At 46.5% G+C, this 17735-nt stretch overlaps 1 protein-coding gene across 6 annotated transcripts in view; it reads left to right on the plus strand.

Moving 5' to 3' along the window:
* Nucleotides 1-17735, plus strand: part of MCF2L2 (MCF.2 cell line derived transforming sequence-like 2) — a 251079-nt gene that overhangs the window by 57621 nt on the left and 175723 nt on the right. For all 6 annotated transcript variants that reach the window (XM_081955551.1, XM_081955550.1, XM_081955548.1 and 3 more), the window contains exons 3-4: nt 6628-6742; nt 16104-16194. In XM_081955551.1, the coding sequence (XP_081811677.1) occupies nt 6628-6742; nt 16104-16194 (206 nt within the window). The remainder of the gene's footprint in view (nt 1-6627; nt 6743-16103; nt 16195-17735) is intronic.

Genomic DNA, 17735 nt, shown 5'->3' on the forward strand with positions numbered 1-17735 from the left:
ATTCTATGCACCAAAGCAGAACCATGTACCAGCTGCTGCTGCTGCTGCTGCTGCTGCTGTTTTATTTTTGCTGAGCTCACTCTCCAAAATATACCCCCCCCTCGCTCCCCCATCGTTACATTGCCAATCCTGTCCACAAGGTGTCAGTAGTGCCCCTCCTTTTTTGGGGTCTTTTTTCTCCCTGCATAGACAACAGACAAAATATAGCCCTCCAAGCGTCAAGCTATAATATGAATAGGATCATATTCATATTCATTGTTTTAACCATTGTTTGTCCACTGCAGGATGAAGGCCTCTTCCAATACGGTTCTGAGCCTTCTTTTGCCAATTGGGCCCACAATGCTTGCTGATATCGTCGGTCGATCTTGTTTTTAGGTCTCTTTCGTGGATCCTTTTTATAGATTCGCTAAGTTGGAAGGGACCTTGCAGGTCATCTAGTCCAACCCCCCGCTCAAGCAGGAGACCCTACACCATTTCTGACAAATGGCAGTCCAGTCTCTTTTTGAAAGCTCCCAGTGATTTAGCTCCCACAACTTTTGAACGCAACTTCTGTTCCATTGGTTAATTGTTCTCACTGTCAGAAAGTTCCTCCTTGTTTCTAGGTTGAATTTCTCCTTGTTCAGTTTCCATCCATTGTTCCTTGTCTGACCTTCAGGTGTCTTGGAAAATAGCTTGACTCCTTCCTCTCTGTGGCAGCCCCTCAAATATTGGAAGACTGCTATCATGTCTCCCCTGGTCCTCTCTTCACTAGACTAGCCATGCCCAGTTCCTGCAACCGTTCTTCGTATGTTTCAGCTTCCAGTCCCCTAATCATCTTGGTTATTCTTCTCTGCACTTTTTTTTAGAGTCTCAACATCTTTTTTATAGTGTAGTGACCAAAATTGGATGCAGTATTCCAGATGTGGTCTTACTAACGGTTTATAGAGTGGTATTAGTACCTCACTTGATCTAGATTATATTTCCCTGCTAATGCAACGTAGGATTTTTATCAAGTGAGATCCATTCTATGACTGCCTTGGTCCACCTGCCATCAGTTCTTCTTGCTATGTAACCAACCTGTTTCCTTAATAGTAATAGTTGGAAGGGATCTTGGAGGTCATCTAGTCCAACCCCCTCTCACGCAGGAGACCTATACTAGGGATTCGAACCGCGGGCCTTTCTGATCAGCAAGCTCAATGTCTGAGCCACTGAGCCACCTAGCCAGGCATTTCCATTTCCATTCTTTTACTCTCTTGATGATATATTTTGGTTTGTGCTCTAATGTGTGGGTCTTTCTATCTTGTCTTGTGATGCCAAGAATGTATCGTTCCACGGCTCTTTGCGCCACTCGTAGCTTTTGTATCGATTGTGAGGTTAGTGCCCGTGTTTCGCCGGCATACGTTAGAGCAGGTAACACGCACTGTTCGAAAACTTTTCTCTTCTGGCATATTGGGAGGTGGTTCTTGAAAGTGGTTGGCAGGCATTTGGCAAGCTAAGGGTCATATTATCCCTCTAGAACAGGGACGTCAGACTCAAGGCTGTATTTGAGAATTGGTCTAGCAAAGGTTTTATATGCCCTCGTTTGCAATACAATATTACCGGAGAAGAAGCTTCGCAAAAAAAATTCTTAATGCCTCTTTGGCAATGCTGCTACAGTGAACTTAGTGCTAGGCAAATATCTCAGACTTTTCCAGAATTCCCCATCCGTGTGACTTAAAGCCCGTCTGAATCCAAAGCGCTTTTCCAAAGCACTTCTTGATGGTTGGTTGGTTGTCTTTGAAAATGTTTTGATTCTCATCTAAGAAGCTTCTCCAGATCTTCCAAGAAAGTCCAGTTGCTGTTTGGAAAAAGCACCTTGGGTTCAATCGTGACCTGGCTGGATCTCCATGGACAACCCTTTTGAATCATGCCAGTTGGGGAAAGCAGAAATATCAGCAGTTTCAGGCAGCTGCTCGGCACAACGATCTTTTGCAGTGATTGCTATTGTTGGAAGAAATGTCCTTCTGGGTTCAGTTCCAAGTGGGGAAAAAGACACTGGAAACATGGAGGCTGCTTGGAAAGATGATTTAATGGAGGAGAGGATCACCTGGTTGGAGGTCCTAGGGAAAAAGATGATCACATACTTCAAGATGTTGGGTGAAGAAGAAAAGAGAGAAAAAAGAGCTTGCTGAGAGTTCCTGGGTTTTTATCTGTTCGGCCCCACCTCTCTGTTTCCTGTTCCTGTGTAAGAAAAGTATTCTGATTGGTTGTCAGACTCCCGGGGTGGGGATAGGTGGGTCTTAGCTAACTTTCTGGTTGTGTGTCTTTTTGAGTCCCAAGCTTGGTTGAGTTCCCAGATGCCATGTGGTGAGTTTCTATAGAAGGCTACCACTATCTTTGTTATGTAGAGTTAACTAGCTCAGGGTCCCTAATGGCTCATTGAGAAAGGTGGGGGCTATTAAGAGTGAGTCTGTTTCCTGCCTAAAAACATGTTTCTCCATTTCTGATCCAGGTAAATATAATATTCTTTTCAATATTTCCCAGGATATTTCATTTTTCTAGGGGTGGGTGCTAACTTCCTACACTATCTTTAGTTATCCGACTTGACTCTCCTATAAACACCAGAGGCATCGGCTCTGCACTGCAGGATCATTAGAAAGAGAGGTTACATAACCACAGCCTGGAAGGAAAACTTCAATTTAGTACAATTGCGTTTTATAAATAGGTTAGTCACGTTACTTCTCACTCAAACCGCAGCGGTCATCACCGTTCGGTTTTGGTTCTCTCTGAGCTGTTCATTCATTTCTTTCAGTTGATTTTTCAATTCCTCCTGCCCCTTTAAGACTATTTGCATTTTTATAGTATGCAACCATACCGGTTGGAACGGGATCCTGAACCACCATTGGTGTATGTGTGTGTGTGTGTTTGTTTGTTTGTTTGTTTTCGTAGATTTTCACGGGTATAGGTATGCAGGTCTTGGCATATTCGGGTCTTTTCCCGTGTAAGATTGACAGTATCTTGCTGATGTTTCGACGAGGTCACACTCGTCATCTTCAGGCTGGTGCACGAAGCCAAAGGCACCAGCCTGAAGATGACGAGTGTGACCTTGTAGAAACGTCGCCAAGATACTGTCAATCTTACACGGGAAAAGACCCGAATACGGCAAGACCTGCATACCTATACCCGTGAAAATCTATGAAAACAAACAAACACACACACACACACACACACATGGCAATACCAGGCAATCAATCAATCTTCAACACAGAAGCACACACGGATAGAATACAATAGAGATAGGACACAAGGAGTGGGAGACGCCCACACATGGCCTCCCTTATATAGACAGCTTCTTAAAGAGGCAGTCACCCTTCTGACTCATTCTCATTTCATCATCTCGGTTTACAGTCTTGCAACAGCGGGTCAGCTATTAAATCATCATTACCTTAACACTGTAACTGTGAAGAGTTGGGGGAGAAACATGAAGCAGGCCTAGAGGGTAAGATAACTCCCCCTCCCCTTTTATGGTCCTGAATGGAATGGCAGATTCACGGTGGCGGTGGTGGTAAAGGAGAGAATTGCTATGCTGCTGTGACAAGAGCTGTAAAAAGACCAGAATCATTAAATCGGGGGTCCCCAACCTTTCTGGCTTTGCAGACCGACAAGTGGCGAGAAGAGAGGAAATGGTTCTATGCGAGCATTTGTTTGTGCAGCTCCATTTTCGTGAGAGAGGCGTGCACTTGCAAATGCGTGTGAAGCTCCATTTGTATCAGCAACAGGTATGGCCCGGTTCCCAACGGGCCGCCACCCAGTACCAGGCTATGGTCTGGGGCTTTGGGGACCCTTGCATTAAATGATTCAAATGCAGGAAGACCAAGTCAGGATGGGGAGAAAGCTGGCAGTTTAATGGGGTCACTGGGTGCGTATAAGATCTCCTGCCCTGAGCAGGGGATTGGACTAGTTCAGGGGTCACCAACTATTTGGACCTCAGGGACCACTAAATTCATAATTTTAAACACTGCAGACCACTAATATGACTTCCCTAATGACTGGGTGGGCGGGCATGGTTAGGTGGTCATGTGACTGGATGGGCGTGGCCAACTTGATATCACTCACATTGAGGGGCGCCTCACCAGCCTCTACTCGTCCCTCCCCTCCCAGCCACTCCTTCCCTGCCTACCTGGGCTCCTTAGGGTCCCAACAAGAAGTAGTTGTTGGAGCTAAGCAGCCACCACGAGAAACAGCTGGCTCAGTTCAAATTGGATCTAACCGAGAAGGAGGCTCAGCAGAAGCACCTCACTGAGGACTACGGGCATAGGCTTTCCAAGCAGAGGGAACACCTGCGGGAGTGCAAGGCTAGTTGCCAGCACCTGGAGGCTCAGCGGGTTGATGGTCAGCTAGTTCCAGGCCATGATGCAGTCCCACTGGAATGAGACCCTCCGTCTCTTCGCCACCAGCAGCGCTTCCCTCCAGCCTTCGCCCAAAGCTCCCCACCAGGAGGCTGAAGCAGAAGTCGGAATTTTTGCCCCCCTCCGACCAGCACAAAAAGACCCCGAAGGGGGAGACTCTCTGCAGCAACACAAACGTTCGTTGCACGTATCCAGCCCAGGGGTTGTAGTTTGAGGACCCCTGATTTAGTGCAATATAAAAAATGCAAATAATTTTTCTGCGGGCCACCAAAATTTTCTCACGGACTGCCAGTGGTCCACAGCAGAGGTGGGTTGCTCCTGGTTCGACCCGATTCAGGCAAAGCGGTAGTAGCGGTGGTGGGAGGCTCCGCCCACCCACCCAGACATTTCTGCGCATGTGCAGAAGCGCCGTGCGCGAGCATGAGTGAACCAGTAGTAAACCAGTTAGGAGCCCAGCACTGGTCCACAGACCACCAGTTGATGACCACTGAATTAGAAGACTTCCAAGGTTCCTTCCAGCCATAGGATTCCATCTTCTATTTAGCTGGTTCCACTATTTACATCCTTATTTTGAAACGGAAGTACAACACAATACAGTACAATAGCAGAGTTGGAAGGGACCTTGGAGGTCTTCTAGTCCAACCCCCTGCCTAAGCAGGAAACCCTATACTGTTTCAGACAAATGGCTATCCAACATCTTCTTAAAGATGTCTAGTGTTGGGGCATTCACAACTTCTGGAGGCAATTTCTCTTCCACTGATTCATTGTTCTAACTGTCAGGAAGTGCTCTTAATGCATTTAAGCTGGAAAGGAAATAATATCAATGACCCCACTGAATGCAGATGTTGCTGCAATGATGAAGAACGATTGTGATTGCAGGAATAAGAAAATCAAATGCTGTACAGGTAGTCCTCAATTTGACAACCGTAATTGAGCCCCAAATTTCTGTCGCTAAGTGAGACAGTTAAGTGAATTTTGCCCCATTTTACAACCTTTCTTGCCCCAGTTGCTAAGGGAATCCTCGCAGTGGTTAAGCTGGTAACACAGTTATTAAGAAAATCACTGCAGCCATTAAGTTAGTTACCCTGTTATTAAGTGAATCTGGCTTTCCCATTGACTTTGTTTGTTAGAAGGTCGCAAAAGGAGATCACGTGACACCGGGACACTGCAACCATCGTAAATATGAACTTGTTGCCAAGCATCTGAATTTTGATCCCATGATCCCCCACCTGCTACAACGGTGTGAAAGTGTGGGAAATGGCCTTAAATCAGGGGTCCTTGGTGCTCTCTGAGCTTGCTTGTTTTCTTGCAGATGTTTCAATACCCAAACTAGGTAAACATCATCAGTGCTAGTTTGATGACATTACCTAGTTTGACTATTGCAACATCTGCAAGAAAACTAGCAAGCTCAGAGAGCACCGAGCCCCTCATTTCAACCCTGAGTTACAAATATTCTCCTTTCTTGGCCATAAGTCACTTTTTTCAGTGGCCCTGTAACTTCAAGGGGTCATTAAAAGAAGGGTTTCTAAGTCAAGGACTACCTGTAGCTACGAAGTTCTAATAGGACTGCTGTAGACGCACTATGCAAAGAGGATTTTCTCGTATCAATGTCCTTTGCAATGGGCTTTGTTGTGGGCCGCCGGTGGCCAACAGAGCTGGGAGCAGAGTCAGACAGTGAAGATGTTGGGGAGGAACATGGGCCAGTCGAGGGGACTGAGGAAAATTCAGACAAGGGCTCTGCGTTGGAGGCAGAGAGGGAGCTAAACAGCAGTGAGGCAGAACAACAGCTGGAGCCTGTTCCCACTGTGCGCATGCGCAGAGCTGCCAGAAGACAAGAACAACTAAGAAAGCGGGTCGACTTGGGAGGAAAGCCACATCTTGGAGGTGATTGGCCCCTCCCATAAGAAACAAAAGAGGAGCGAACGGGGAGGGGGATTTTGCAGGAAACAATTCGTTCCTTCGGTCGTTTCAAGAGTGGAAAGTTCTGTTTGTGACTATAAGAGACTCTGTGCCAAGTTTTGCCTTGCCCTGAGTTTGGAAACTAGTTATCTGGCAGCTCGCCAAGCGAGATAAGGTTCGTGTGGATAAATATTCCTCTGAAAGACTGTTTGCCAAGCCTTGCGGACTTTGAATGAAAGGAACTCACAGTCGTGTAAATGAAAGGGGCTTTGCCGGGACCAAGACTCTGCTTCATGCTTTTGAAGGAAGCTTGGGTCAGAACAGGTTTCTTTTGCTTACTGAGGTCCAATTTCTCTTGCAGGTGGGAGAGGCAAAGACGGGGCACCAATCATTACCTTCCCCGAATATCCAGGTTTCAGTGAGATCCCCGATGAAGATTTTCTGAATGTCGTCACCTACTTAACTAGCATTCCCAGGTAAGCCCTCAACTACTGCAAGCTTTGATTTGGTTCTGAACCTAAGTGACTTCACTCCCTTCTTTTCCCCCCAGGGAAAAGATCAAATAGCCTTATTTTCATCCCTTTCAAATTTTGGAATATTCCTTCTCTGATCCCTCTCTGGTATATATTCTCTCCAGATTTGAATTCTTGCAGCCAGATAACCTGGTTTGTCCGGGCCCTGGCCTGGCGTTACATCTTATTTATCATTTTTGCATGCTATTCATCTCTTGGGTCTACCACAGGGGTGGCATTTACTTACCTTCTCTACCGGTTCGCGAATGCACTTTGCCTTAAAAAAAAGGGCCTAAATGGGATGCTGTAGAGCCAGGGAAGGTGGCCAGGGCCACTCACCATTTCCGCTACCTGTTCAGGTGAATCGGTCAGAACCGGCATAATACCACCTCTGGTCTAACATCCATATATCATAGATATATAATGGTGGCTAAATAGCACCCATTGTATTTATGAAAACAGAATAAATAATCCAAACAGTTTATATTCAAGATGACATTTCTGTATCAATTCCAGGATACTGTCCTTTCATACATAAGTGGAAATGAAAGCTTTATTTTATCATTTGGACTTCAGAAAAATTAAGAGTGGTGGTTTACTAAGACGTATTTCTGCGAGTTTGTACATCTAGGTACTATTTGACTTACTGTAAGAGATGACCAGGCTGTGCCTGAGTGAGGGGTCAAGCATTCATGAGTCTCTGCACATCCACAAGAGATCTAAGTCCAACCCACCTTGAATGTCTTTCTTAATTCCCACTAATTTCCCTTTACTGTTAGTAGGTCAGATTCTTGTAGAGAACTTAAGCTTGCAAAAAAACCTTTATGCTCATTTGAATTGCCTGAATCGCCCGATTTCCCCGGCGCTTGACACTTACAACCACAATTGAGGCCTCAAAATTTCCATTGCTAAGCAAGGCAGTTGTTAAATGAACTTTGCTCCACTTTATGACCTTCTTTCCCATAGTTATTAAGTGAATCACTGCAGTTGGTAACTTAGTATCCCAATTATTAAATGAATCTGGCTTCCCCGTTGATTTTGCCTGTCAAGTCACAAAAGCTGAGCACATGCCAGTGGCCAGCGTCCAAACTTTGGTCATGTGACCATGAGGTTACTGCAAAGGTCACCTTTTCCAGTGCTGTTGTAACTTCTAATGGTCACTAAACAAATGGTTGTAAGCCGAGGATTACCTGTACAAGATGAATGTCAGCCACAAAGGATCAGGACCATCCATGAAGTTGCATCACACAAGAATCTAGACAAGTAAAGTTCCACATTAAATTTGCACCAGATAAGGATCAATAGAATTCAGGAGAAGTTGGACTTGGAACGTTTATGGAAATGTAATGTTTCTAAGCTGATGATGCACTTAACTCCACCACCCAGGTCTGGCGGCTCTTCTATGCAACCTCTAATTTCACCTTTCGCTAAAATTTTACCTTCTTCCTCCAAGCATTCTTACCTTTGCTCAGTACATCCCATGAATTGGGGCCTTCTACTAGCAGATCAATAGATGAGTATAGAAATTGGCATCCCATCTTCATCCTTACCACATTCCACTGTTACCCTAAATGCGGATGCCACTACTAAAAAAAAACACAGCAAAATCCTGGCTCGCGTTTCTCAATAAGAGTTTAAATTTTAGTAAATATCTTCCTTTAGCTTAGTGAAAGGCTTAAGCAGGAAACCCAAATGCAGGACAATAACAATGATGAAAAGCAGGATGAAGTGTGTAAGAACAACTAAGAAAGAAAGAAGGAAGGAAAGAAAGAAGAAAGAAAGAAAGAAGAAAGAAAGAAAGAAGAAAGGAAAGAAAGAAAGAAAAGGAAAGAGAGAGAGAGAGGAAAGAAAGAAAGAAAGAAAGAAAGAAAGAAAGAAAGAAAGAAAGAAAGAAAGAAAGAAAGAAAGAAAGAAAGAAATTATTTCTAGGCCCTGCAGCTGCCAAGTTGGAAAAATATAATGTTACCTTGTAGAACTTAGGACATTAATGGTTGTGTAACATCTTATGATCTACTAACCACAAAGGAGAAGTCTAGATGGTTAAGAATACTCTGTGTATTTCCTCCCACATTTTTTTCTGAGTTTTCTAAGAAATTACTCATCTTAAATGTCCATTTTTTTCAGCAACATGACCACAAAGCACATGTTTTCTGGCCCTTCTGGTAGGATGTAATTGTTAGACTTTTGCCTATCTCTTTGTTTATGGTTTCCTCTAAATCAGGGGTGTCAAACTTAAGGCCCGGGGCCCGGATCCAGCCTGCAGGGTGCTGAGATGTGGGATGCAGGGCCACCCTGGAAACGGCGAAGGACTGACCCGCTCTGCCAGCAAAAATGGAGCTCGGGAGGGCCCTCCCAAGCTCCATTTTCTCTGGCAGAGGGTTGCAGGAGGCCATGGCAGCCGAAAATGGAGGTCAGGAGCCTGCTTTCGCTGGCAGAGTGCTCGGGCGACCACAGGCGCCCTGGACACAAGTGATGTCGAGCTGGCCACGCCCACCCTGTCCCCACAAGGTCAAATACAACCCTGATGTGACCCTCAATGAAATCGAGCTTGACACCCTTGCCCTAAATTAATATATTTCCTATTGCATAACTTGGCTCACTGATCATTGCTCAGATCAGATCAGAAAAACACAATTCTCCAAAATACCTCAGAATTATAGTTCTGGATAGGCAGAAACTTAGTGCCGAAACTTATTACTTTTCTCACGATCTTAAAGTGAATAAAATACTTCTGTCTTCTTTTATTCTGTTATTCTGTATTCGGAATAATATCGTGATTCTTTTAAATGTTTTCTAACGTACATTAAAGGAAATATTTAAAAAATATGCACGTACATAAAGATACACCGGTAGTCCTCGACTTGCAGCCATTCATTTAGTGACTGTTCGAAGGGACACCAGCACTGAAAAAAGTGACTTATGACCGTTTTTCACACTTACAACCATTGCAGCATCCCCATGGGCCCCGTGATCAAAACGCAGACACTTGGCGACTGACTCATATTTATGACGGTTTCAAGGTCATGAGATCATGTGATCACCTTTTATAATGTTGTGACAAGCAAAGTCAAAAGGGAAGCCAATAAACAACCACGTTAGAAAATTTAACAACTGTAGCGATTCACTTAACGACTATGGTATGAAAGATCATAAAATGGAGCAAAAAATCACTTAACAAATGTCTCACTTAGCATCAGAAATTTTGGGCTCAATTGTGGTTGTAAGTCGAGGACTATCTGTATGTATATTGATGTATGAGCACATCATATTTTTAATTTGTTTTTTCCTAAGATACTCAATTCCTACCCCTAGTTGGATTAGAACCTCAGTAATGGTGTGGTATCTATTTAATTATTTTCCTAGGCTGTTTTCTTTGTTAAAATCCTGTTCCAATCTGTTCCAACTATTTACAATACAATACAATATAATAGTAGAGTTGGAAGGGATCTTGGAGGTCTTCTAGTCCAACCCCCTGCCTAGGCAGGAAACCCTATACCGTTCCAGACAAATGGCTATCCAACATCTTCTTAAAGACTTCCAGTGTTGGGGCATTCACAACTTCTGGAGGCAAGCTGTTCCACTGATTAATTGTTCTAACTGTCAGGAAATTTCTCCTCAGTTCTAAGTTGCTTCTCTCCTTGATTAGTTTCCACCCATTGCTTCTTGTTCTACCGTCAGGTGCCTTGGAGAATAGTTTGACTCCCTCTTCTTTGTGGCAACCCCTGAGATATTGGAGCACTGCTATCATGTCTCCCCTAGTCCTTCTTTCTCTTAAGATAAACATACCCAGTTCCTGCAACCGTTCTTCATATGTTTTAGTCTTCCAAGGCATTATAAAGTGGTATTAACACAGTGGTATTTGTTTAATAAATTATTTTATATTGCTTGGTTGCACAGTCAGTCAACTAAACAATATAACATTGTGTTTAGATTGGATTTGGCATTTTTATCTACCTGTTGAGTCTTTGCCAAGGATCTGGTATAGGCAAATGTGGATGCTTGACGGTCTTAAAGGAATCATAGCAGGATGTAAGCTGTTCCAAGCTGCCTTTTGCAATTGACCGATGGTGGTTTTGTCAATGCCGATGGTATGGCTGTCTCAGGAATTCTGGGAGTTGAAGTCCACAAGTCATACAAGGGCCATGGTTCCCCACTCCGGTTTAGGAAGTTGAATAATGGCTTTACCTTATGAAGGGTCTTATTGCATGTAAGGATAATGTCCGGCTATGGGGGTCATAAAGGGACGCGGTGGTTCAGTGGCTAAGATGCTGAGCTTGTCAATCAGAAAGGTCAGCAGTTCGGCGGTTCAAATCCCTAGCGCCGCGTAATGGAGTGAGCTCCTGTTACTTGTCCCAGCTTCTGCCAACCTAGCAGTTCGAAAGCATGTAAAAATGCAAGTAGAAAAATAGGGACCACCTTTGGTGGGAAGGGAACAGCGTTCCGTGCGCCGTCGGCATTTAGTCATGCCGGCCACATGACCACGGAGACGTCTTCGGACAGCGCTGGCTCTTCGGCTTTGAAACAGAGAGAAGCACCGCCCCCTAGAGTTGGGAACGACTAGCACATATGTGCGAGGGGAACCTTTACCTATGGGAGCTATAACAGCAGAATCTGTTACTTAGGGAAGTGATGGCCTCTCTTTTGTTGGAGGTGTTGAGGTTGGACAGCTATCAACTGAGGATGTTTTAATTTGGGGGTTGGATGTAATAGCTTAAATGGCCCCCTTCCAACTCTGGTTTTCTGCATACGTCTTCATGTTTACTGGGAAGAAAATACCCCTTTGTTCCAAGGGCTTCGTGCCCATTTTTGCTGCACTCAGTACAAATAGGAAAACATCCTGGGCTATCACTATTTATTTTCTGTGACAAGCGTCGCTCTGGATCCGTTATTCACCTTATAATCTTTCCCTCTGATTTCTAAAATAAGGGCTTGAAGACATCTTCATCTCGAAACAATACATTGTAAGGTGGCCAACTCTTTTCCAAGTGAATGCAGAATGATGTTCTTTCTAATTCAGGGCAGATGTCAAATTAAAATAGTAAGAGCAGCAACATCTTTCCTATTGTGAAATTCAGCACACAAAAAAGGGGAGCATTGATCTATAAAACAGGGATGGAAACTGCTAGTCAGTAGATCAGGAACAGAGGCAAAAGCTGTGTTCAGATAATAGGTTTAACCTGGTTTACTGAATAGCCCATGTTCGCTTTCTATTGTTTGTACAATATTGGGGATCTTGAACACATCAGCTCATCTGGATTCACCCAGCGTGCCGAGCCACGCAAAACAGGGTTCACACGCTAATCAAAAAAAGCTAGGATTTAGATTAAGGGGTGAAATGCTCCTGGTTTCCCCGTTAGTAAAAATGCTTAAAGTAAAAAAAAAGTTCTGACAATGTGCTTTTTTTTTAGCATTTGGATACTGTTTTTGTTCCCAGGAAGCTTCCCTGAGGCCTGCTGGGCCAAAAATGGGGGTGGGGTGGGGTTCTGCGAAAGAAAGAAGGAAGGAAGGAAGGAAAGAAAAAGAGGGGGGGAGGGAAAAAGGAGAGGGAGGAAGGACCACAAGCGTGAAGTGTTAATACCATGTGAAGTGTTAATACCACTTTATAATGCCTTGGGAAGGCCACACTTGGAATACTGCATTCAGTTTTGGTCGCCACGATGTAGAAAAGATGTGGAGACTCTAGAAAGAGTGCAGAGAAGAGCAACAAAGATGATTAGGGGACTGGAGACTAAAACATATGAAGAACGGTTGCAGGAACTGGGTATGTTTAGCTTAAGAGAAAGAAGGACTAGGGGAGACATGATAGCAGTGTTCCAATATCTCAGGGGTTGCCACAAAGAAGAGGGAGTCAAACTATTCTCCAAGGCACCTGAGGGTAGAACAAGAAGCAATGGGTGGAAACCAGTGATGTGCGGTGAGGTTTATGACTGGTGAGGCTGGTGACGTCATCAAACCACGTGGTTGCTCCGATCGCACGGCCGCAGCCCAAACGGAGAAGTTTCTTTTCTCAGAAATGTCAGAAAGAGGCAGGCAGGCTTTCTGAGAAGAGAAACTTCTCCTTTCTCCTCCTCCCCCCCCCCCCTTCTAGCACTGATGATGTTACCGTGTTTCCTGGAAAATACGACAGGAGCTTATTTTCTTTTGCCCCACGAAATATGCCCTTGGGTTTATTATCAGGGAGGGCTTATCGTTTTGGGGCTGCCGGGCGGCTGCTCCCTTGTGAACTGGCCCCCGAAGAGCCGGGCACAGCCTCAGGGGCGAAGCAGCCATGAGGTAACCATGCTCACGAGCGGCCGCCCAGCAAATCCCCTCTCCAGCCGGGAAAAGCACCATTCACTGACCTAGGGGGTATCCCTAAGGTGCCAAACCATGTGGTGCTCTGCCCGCCCCCCCAGCTCCCGCGGCTTGGCACATTCGGGATACCCCCTAGGTCAGTGCATGGAGCTCTGCCCGGCTGGAGAAGGGGGTTGCGTGAGTGCCTGTTTCTCCCAGAGCTTCACCAAGCCCTTGCGCAGCTCTCCCAGGCCACGGCCGCTGGCCGCTGCTGCCCGCCGCCGACCGCGGGCCGTTGCTGCCCGCCGCTGACCACTGCCGCCCCGCTCCGAGCATAACTTTCAAACTCCAAAACTCGGGGCCGAGTCTTCAAGGATCGGCCGCTCTAGGAGTGCTCTCTATGGTGGGCCGGTCCGGCAGCCGGCCCACCATAGAGAGCACTCCTAGAGCGGCCAATGCTGGAAGACTCGGCCCCGAGTTTTGGAGTTTGAAAGTTATGCTCGGAGCGGGGCGGCGGCGGTCGGCGGTGGTCAGCAGCGGCCAGCGGCCAGCGGCCGTGGCCTGGGAGAGCTGCGCAAGGGCTTGGTGAAGCTCCGGGCGAAGCAGGCGCTCGCGCAACCCCCTTCTCCAGCCGGGCAGAGCTCCATGCACTTACCTAGGAGGTATCCCGAATGTGCCAAGCCACGGGAGCTGGGGGGGGCGGGCAGAGCACCACATGTCTTGGCACCTTAGGGATACCCCCTAGGTCAGTGAATGGCGCTTTTCCCGGCTGGAGAGGGGATTTGCCGGGCGGCCGCTCGTGAGCATGGTTACCTCATGGCTGCTTCGCCCCTGAGGCTGTGCCCGGCTCTTCGGGAGCCAGTTCACAAGGGAGCAGCCGCCCGGCAACTCTCCCCTCTGGCCAGACAGAATGCCACTCCCCAACCTAGCGGTATACCGAAGGCGGCAAGCAACGTGAGCGCTCCCCCCCCCCCGGCTCCTGTAACTTAGCCCGGGATCCTTGCAAGGGGAATGGGACGTGTGCAGGTGGCTCCTCAGCGCACAGCCTCAGATTAGCAGAGCCGCGATCCCCTTCCCCTGTACACGTGGTCCCATTCCCCTCCTTCCTGAGCCAACATGAAGGGGACCGCGGCTGCGCTGATTGAGGCTGGAGCTGAGGAGCCTCCTGCACACGTCCCATTCCCCTTGCAAGGATCCCGGGCTCGCCCGATGTAAAAAATGGCGAGATCGGCACACTTGGGGCTGCTGCTGAGATGTCCAGGGAGGCTAAACTAAGCCGCGCGCCTCTCCCAGCCACTTTCACGGCTTCCTGGAGTAATTCTTTTTTATTTTCATGATGAGAGTGGTGAGGCCCTGCCTCCCCTGACTGCATGTCACTGGAAACTAATCAAGGAGAGAAGCAACTTAGAACTGAGGAGAAACTTCCTGACAGTTAGAACAATTAATCAGTGGAACAGCTTGCCTCCAGAAGTTGTGAATGCCCCAACACTGGAAGTCTTTAAGAAGATGTTGGATAGCCATCTGTCTGAAACGGTATAGGGTTTCCTGCCTAGGCAGGGGGTTGGACTAGAAGACCTCCAAGGTCCCTTGCAACTCTGCTATTGTATTGTATTGTATTGTATTGTAAGCCTGGCACTAGACGCAGCTTCAGGAAAAAACGTTCTTGTGTCTAGTTGTTTGGGTGTGAAGTGCTCTATAGCATCGTTTTGAAGGTAGCAATAGAAATGTTGGGCTCCTTTGTAGTCATAGGTCGAGGACAACCTATATGGGTGAGAGAATTTCAAATCTTCAGTAACATTCTTTATAAAATGAGGGGGGTGGTTTCTTTTAAGTTGCATTGACAGAGGGATACAATCAAAATCAAGTGAGGTACTAATACCACTCTATAAAGCCTTAGTAAGACCACACCTAGAGTACTGCATCCAGTTTTGGTCACCGCACTATAAAAAAGATGTTGAGACTCTAGAAAGAGTGCAGAGAAGAGCAACCAGGATGATTAGGGGGCTGGAGGCTAAAACATATGATGGACGGTTGCAGGAATTGGCCTTGGCTAATCTAGTGAAGAGAAGGATCAGGGAGATATGATAGCAGCGTTCCAATATTTGAGGGGCTGTCACAGAGAGGAGGGAGTCAAGCTATTTTCCAAGGCACCTGAAGGCCAGACAAGGGACAATGGATGGAAACTGATCAAGGAGAGATTCAACCTAGAAACAAGGAGGAACTTTCTGGCAATGAGAACAATCAACCCATGGAAACAGAAGTTGCCTTCGGAAGTTGTGGGAGCTTCATCACTGGAAGCTTTCAAGATGAGATTGGACTGCCGCCTGTCAGAAATGTTGTAGGGTTCTTCTGCTTGGGCGGGGTGGTGTGGGGGGTTGGACTAGATGACCTACAAGATCCCTTTCAACTGTTAATCTATTAAATCTTCCAAATGCAGGAAAGGGGGCAGTGACTTGAACGCAGAAGTGCTAGCACATAAGCCAGAATTTATTAATTCTGCAGTCATTCATCCATAAGGAGAGGCTACTCCATGGATGCTCAGACGTGTCTTAGATTTCTGAACCTGTGTGTAACTTTTTTTTTTTTTTACAAAAAGAGGCACATCCTCCCCAGGGATCTACGGGGCTGGCACGATTCTTGCTCCTGGCCTGCAGATTTTGGAAAAAAGCTTGTCCTCAAAAGGCCTCCTTGTCCACCACCTCACTCAAAGGATTTGCGTTTTACCAGCCTGAGATCTTGCAAACAATCCCAAATTCGTCCGGCTGTTGTCCTTTTTTGGGGGGGGGTGGGGAGGCTGCAATCCACCCGAAGCGATTTTAGGGGGAGGGGGCGGGTTGGCCTTAAAACGATCCACGTTTGGGAAAAGCGATGCCAGGGAGGGAAAAGGTGGCATGCCACTCTCCGCCCCGTGCCCCTCTGCCCTGGCTGGGATCAAATGGGAGCGTGTCGCCGCGGACGGGGGATTTTTGCTGCAGTAATGTAGCCGGGAACGACCTGGGTTGCTGCCGCTCCTTCTTCGCATCTCCCAATATCTCCTCTGGTTATTTTGCAGTCTGGAGGCTGCCAGCATCGGTTTCATCACCATCATAGACAGACGGCGGGACAAATGGAGCGCGGTCAAGGCATCGCTCACCCGAATCGCAGTAAGTGACAATTCCACCGTCGTGTGTGTGTGTGTGTGTGTGTGTGTGATTGTTGTTGTCGCTCCGCGTGGGGCTTCTTGCAAAACTCCTGCGGCAAATCTCTTTGCTTGCCCTCCGGATGCGCGCCTCTGTTGCATGCTCGCACTTTTCTGCAAAAAAAAAACAACAACCACAGAACCACCCCACCCCCCACCCCACATTTCAAATGCAAAGGGGCGGCTGCAGCCTGCGACCTATACTAAGAGCCGGAGCAGCCTCGGGGAGAAATCAGGGAAGGAATGGGGGCGGGGCGTGTGTGTGTGTTGCACTACAATTGCATTTTGCAGATTATTTGTAGCCTATGACTATCCTTAAGTGTTGTACCTTATGATTTATGTACACTGAGAGCATCTGCACCAAAGACAAATTCCTTCTGTGTCCAATCACACTTGTCCAATAAAGGAATTCTATTCTATTCTATTCTATTCTATTCAAGCCTAGCCTATCCCATTCCATTCTCTGTTCCATTCCATTCTATATTCTGTTCTGTTCTATTCTGTTCTATTTTCTCTTCTCTTATTTCTTTTCTATCCTATCCTATCCTATCCTATCCTATCCTATCCTATCCTATCCCATTCCATTCTCTATTCCATTCTATATTCTATCCTATTCTATTATGTTCTTTTCTATTCTATTCTATAGTCTATTTTCTATTCTATTCTGTTTTATTCTATTTTCTCTTCTCTTCTCTTGTTATTTCTATCCTATCCCATCCCAACCCATTCTGTATTCTGTTCTGTACTCTATTTTCTATTCTGTTCTGTTATCTTCTATTCTATTTTCTCTTCTCTTGTTAATTCTATCCTATCCTATTCATTTGGGGTGGGGGGTGTTGGAGGACTTTTCTTGCCATATTTTTTCCACAGCCCACCCTCACCCCCGTTGGATGGCACAGTCAGCCGAAAGGGGAAGGGGAGGGTTGCTGAACCCACCTACCCACTCCCGCTCTGCTGCTGCAGGGATTCCCGCGGACCCACAAGATCTGCTGGGTGTCCTCCCCATTCCCCCCCACAAAAGGAAAGCGAAATGGGGAGGGGGGAATAGCCAGCCGCTCGGGCAAGGACGGTCCCCTCTCTTTTTTGTGCAAATCGCTCCGATTAAGAACTCCGGGCAAAGATGCACGGAAATATAAATAGCCTTGGCCCTAAGGTATTTATGCAATGTTTTTGAAGGGCGCTCTTCCAAAGGAGGAGGAGGAGGCGGCCCCGTTTCAATGGGAATAACAGGCCTGCTCCTTTCACACATGGATTCTTCACGCAGTGGGGCTTTGCGGGGGGGGGGTGAAAAAGAGGCTGTGGATAGGATCCCCTCGTTGCTCTATGCACCCGCGGCTTTGAAAATGAAATCTCTTTGCTTCGGATCATCCCAGCTGTACCATATATAGTTTGCATATATAGGAATATATCTATGTCTAAGCATTATCTACATTGCTTTCTCTAGGTGGCTCAGTGGCTAAAACGCTGAGCTTGTCAATCAGAGAGTTCGGCAGTTCGAATCCCTAG

The sequence above is a fragment of the Natrix helvetica genome (assembly GCF_964273705.1).
Source record: "Natrix helvetica genome assembly, chromosome: 5".
NCBI lineage: Eukaryota > Metazoa > Chordata > Lepidosauria > Squamata > Natricidae > Natrix > Natrix helvetica.